Source organism: Echinococcus granulosus (assembly GCF_000524195.1).
Source record: "Echinococcus granulosus chromosome Unknown EG_S00005, whole genome shotgun sequence".
NCBI classification, from domain to species: Eukaryota; Metazoa; Platyhelminthes; class Cestoda; order Cyclophyllidea; family Taeniidae; genus Echinococcus; species Echinococcus granulosus.
In genome coordinates this window covers 69361-73925 of record NW_020170385.1, presented here as the reverse complement: position 1 = coordinate 73925, position 4565 = coordinate 69361, and the positions used below count along the sequence as shown (strand labels likewise).

General features: G+C 41.9%; 1 protein-coding gene across 1 annotated transcript; it reads left to right on the top strand. All coding sequences in view use genetic code 11, as the record gives it.

Annotated features, from left to right (window-relative positions):
• Window positions 1-1896: 1896 nt before the first annotated feature.
• EGR_01275 (Casein kinase I isoform alpha) lies at window positions 1897-4330 on the top strand (the record flags this gene model as incomplete). Its single annotated transcript, XM_024490524.1, has 5 exons — window positions 1897-2019; window positions 2058-2164; window positions 2197-2493; window positions 2526-2673; window positions 3842-4330. The coding sequence occupies 5 exons, from the start codon at window positions 1897-1899 to the stop codon at window positions 4328-4330; spliced, it is 1164 nt and encodes a 387-aa protein (XP_024354848.1).
• Between the last annotated feature and the right edge of the window lie 235 nt (window positions 4331-4565).

Genomic DNA, 4565 nt, shown 5'->3' with positions numbered 1-4565 from the left:
TGATATCCGTAAGTAACAAGTGCAGAATTGGATTCAGAAAGCCAAAGGCATGTCTTTTTCATTATATACAATAGGTTATATGCGCTTTTAAGTCGCTTAAGCTCGAGCAAGTGACATTAAACCTACACTGAATCATGTCGAACTTCGTCACCCCAAAAATGGCATAGATTACTACTAAGTTGCCAAATCAATTTATCGCATAGATCCTTCCATAGCATAAACAAGAAGCAGATCAAAACACACGCACATCGACCACTGCGGGCTATCCAAATTAGAGATGGGTAGCACACTAAAACCAGTTGCCTCGTGTTAAGTTACATAATTATCTACCAAAAATGTAAGGGAATTAAAGTCGGAAGATGAAGGCTTTCGGAACAGTGGAGGTAGTGTGGCGAAACTGGTAGGCCATGGTAGAACAACTTGGGTGATTTTATAGAGTTCTATGATGATTTGTTTAAAACTGCGTTTGATTATGAGGGCGCTTAATTGGCCGTTGATTGCACTTCCGCTGGACAGTATGGCCTCTAGGTCATGCCAGTGGTCCCAGCTCTTCGGTACGTCAGAACAATGTTTTTGCCATACTGCTATGGCTTCCTATGTCTTCAGGAAAGACTCGAGTAGTGTCAAGCAAACCCAAACCAAACCTTAAATTGACCGAAGAAGGGCATCTCCCGCTAATAAACAAGCCTTGAAGACTCCAATTAGAAGGGTTGAAAATGACATCTAACTTCGGCAACTACCCTAGTCCTGTGTTCTGCAGAAATGATATTAGCAACTAAAACGACATTAGCCGTGAACTAACTGGAAAAGTTCGTTACGGAGCTGTCTACGGTGCCCATAAGAAGACACCAATTAAGTGAACACCTGACACCCCCTCCACCTCCCCACTAGGTGAATAGAAGCCAGATAGATACATGGCTGGACAGGAATAAAGTGATAACAAAGTAGTAACGTATAAACGCAAAAGACTATCTCAATTAAACTATGTAAAACCCCGTCCTAATAAAATAACATTGCTTGTAGACCAATGCCCTCATTGTAGAAACTCATCTAGTCTTGATCAGTATAGTGACAGCTCGTGTCACATCTTCCGTTACAGTTTCCTAACAGGGCAAAACTTCAGACCCAATGGAATTACCAAGATGCATCGGTGACGCTGGGAGCAAATGTCCTCTCAGGTGAACGCAAATTCAATGGTTAGCGCGACTTGTTTGGGCGTGATTTTTTAAAGCACTGATTGTTATATTGACCAAAAGGAACGTCAACGGTGACACTCTAAAAAAAGGGATTTTGTAGTGCTTAGCACATATATATGCAATACGATGGTGGTTTATCCCTCGGTATTGGTGAGGCGCCACCTGTGTACTTCGAAGTAGCCCCCTTGTACCTCGCTGGGTGGGCTGGCCTTTTGGGCCATGCCAATAGCCCAGACACCTTCTCCGTGCTGAATATATATATTCTGCCTGAGTAGTTTGTCTTCTTTCGTCTTCAGGGAGTCTCGGGACGCTACAATAACTTGGTGTTTATTTAGGCATTTACACGACCCACTCTCAACCATTGTATCTCTGAGTACATCCAAATATTTATAAAACCCCCAAAGCAGTAACCCTTGTGATTTAATTATTCAAAAATTTAAAATTAATACATACTGAATTTCGTTGCGTGAATGAAGTTGTAAGCCTTCTGAATTGTTAAATGTTACATCAGCACCAAGTGACTTCGCTGCCAATGGGGAAAAATAGCATCAAATTGACAGGCAGTTGGATTCATTTGCAAAATATAATTATTTTTATAAATAAAGGCCGAGATTTTTGCAGATTTACTAACGAAGTTGGTTGTTGGTTCATTGTTTTACTCAACGTTTCATTTTTGGTTCGCGGCCTATCTAATCGCGAGATGTTGTATTGGGGATATGAGAAGGATGGGCTTATAATAAATGATCTCTACCGTTTGATTAGGAAAATCGGTTGCGGTTCTTTTGGTGTTATATACTTGGGGGTGAATCAGAAAAGCGGGGAGGTACGCGAGAATTTGCGTTAAAACCCATTTTCTTCGAGGAAGTTGCTGTGAAAGTCGAGAGGAATTCAGCGCGCCATCGCCAACTGGTATATGAAAGCAAAATATATCGCATTCTTAATGGCGGCATAGGCATTCCTCGGTTAAGGTAAAAGTATGTCCCGAAATAACTTACTTCAGGTGGTGCGGAAGTCAATACGATCACTACTTTTTGGTGATGGATTTGCTGGGACCAAGTCTTGAGGACTTGTTTTTGTTTTGCAATAGACGTTTCACTAATAAGACTGTGCTTATGCTTGCTGACCAGATGTTGTCGCGTGTTGAATTTCTCCACCGACGGTGTTTTGTGCATAGAGATATTAAACCCGATAATTTTCTCATGGGGATTGGTCGTCATTGCAACAAGCTTTATATAATCGATTACGGTTTAGCAAAGCGCTATTGCTCCTGGAACAAAGGACGGCACATTGAGTACAGGTTGGATACTAATTGTCTATTTCATCTCTCAGAGACGATAAGAACCTCACGGGAACCGCAAGATATGCCAGCATTAACGCGCATCTTGGAATAGAACAATCACGAAGGGACGACTTGGAGTCCCTCGGTTATGTACTTATGTATTTTAACCGTGGAAGCCTACCATGGCAAGGTCTGAGGGTAAATTGTAATCCAAATTTTTGTCTGTATTTTTTAACCCGGTATTTTGTTAATTCCCTTGCTTACAGCATTTAAGTGGCTTCTTCATTATTCCTTCAATAAATAGGCATCGCATAGTTGCTTTGTAGGTTTCACGATTTTTGTATGCAAAACTGGCATTTATATCCGATTATTTAGTATCATTATGAATAATGGGTTGGTGTTGGATTCTGTTGACTAACTAGTCTGCTTCACATTGCGACCAGATGAATTTTGTTTTATTTCCTGATGTTGGCACATAACTGCCTATCTGATCCTAAGTAGTTGCCCACGAGATATGAAGAATTTACTAAATGATGTTTTTTTCCGAAATATTCTTGCTGGCGCGGGTCATCGTAGCAGGTTTCACCTCCAGCTTTGCCGCCAATTTTCCTAGCCACTGTTTGCACTTTATGGCGGGGTAGATTACTTGTTAGAGTAACTTGGTACTCACTTATAAAGTTTGTACCGTTCAAAAGGTTGTTTGGGAGCCATAGAAGTATACGTAATGTGTTCTTGGTTATGATTGTGCAAAAATACTGTCGTGAAACTGTGATTTTTAGGGTTGAGCTTTCGAGGTGGATGCCCAGTAAGGAAGATGGAACAGTCAGAGTCAAGTTTTGGATGTTCACCCTTGTCAATGAATTTCTACAGTAAATATTGCTGGTGGCGGGACTTGTGCATGCTCGATGCATTAATGAGGTATTAACACTGGACGTCTGGTTCCTGTTTGAGAGTTTTGCTTACTTCGCTCAGATCAGTTGGTTTTCTGCTTAGCGTTATTAGAATCAGTTGGTCTGCAGAAGTAGCACTCAAAAGAAATGCGGACCTTTGATGTCGTTTACAGTAAGGCGACTACTGAACTCATTCGTGAAGTGGGCGTGGTCCAGAGCTCCTTTTATGTCATTCCCTTCAGTAACGGGGAATTGGCTGATTCGCAATTTAGATTTGTGAGATGATTTAATAGGTGCTATCAGGCAAAACCTCTAAGCATTTTTTTTGCTAAAACACATCACTGCTTCTTGATGTCAGTGATCAACATTACTACTACGTGTTGTGGTGGAGGTGAACATCTACATTATGTTTTTTGGTCATTTTGCATACATCTAAGAATTACATTACATGCTGAAACTTCTGTGTTTATAACCAGGGGAACACAAAACGCCAGAAGTATGAAAGGATAAGTGAGAAGAAGATTTCAACACCGGTGGAAACGCTGTGCAAAGGCTTTCCAGCTGAATTTGCCATGTACCTGAATTACTGTCGTAGCCTTAAGTTTGATGAGGCCCCGGATTACCTGTACCTCCGCCAACTCTTCCGTATTCTCTTTCGGACTCTCGGACACAAATTCGACTTCCTTTTCGATTGGACATTATTGAAAAGGCATACCGAGAAGCCAGGGGCCTCGACTGCCGGTGGAGCTGTTGCCGGTCCCGCAGAAAATCCCATTGAGCCCCCCAAGGCATCCCAGACCAATGAGGCAATGACTGCGAACCCCATCGAGTCCAAGTCCGCTCAAGCCGATGACCTAACAGGTGTGCCTTCTGGTAATAATACGCCTCCCGTTGAGAATAACGCCCTACTCGCTGATCTGATCGATAAAGCTATCAAGTCGTATATGGACAGTTTGAGGGCTTGAATTTTTTTCCCGCATGCTCTTCGCGTTTGTGAATAATTTCCTGTGGAAAAGACGTCATTTCACCAATTTTTCATCTTCTCTGGTGCCTATTCGTCAGTTATTGTTGATACGAGCACACTTTTTGCAGATGTTATGGGGTTCAGTTCGCCTCTCAAGGCACGATGGTGTACCCCTTACCATGTTTTCTGTACCCAAATTCGTACTTTTGCAATCTGAAAAGTAAATTCCAAATGTG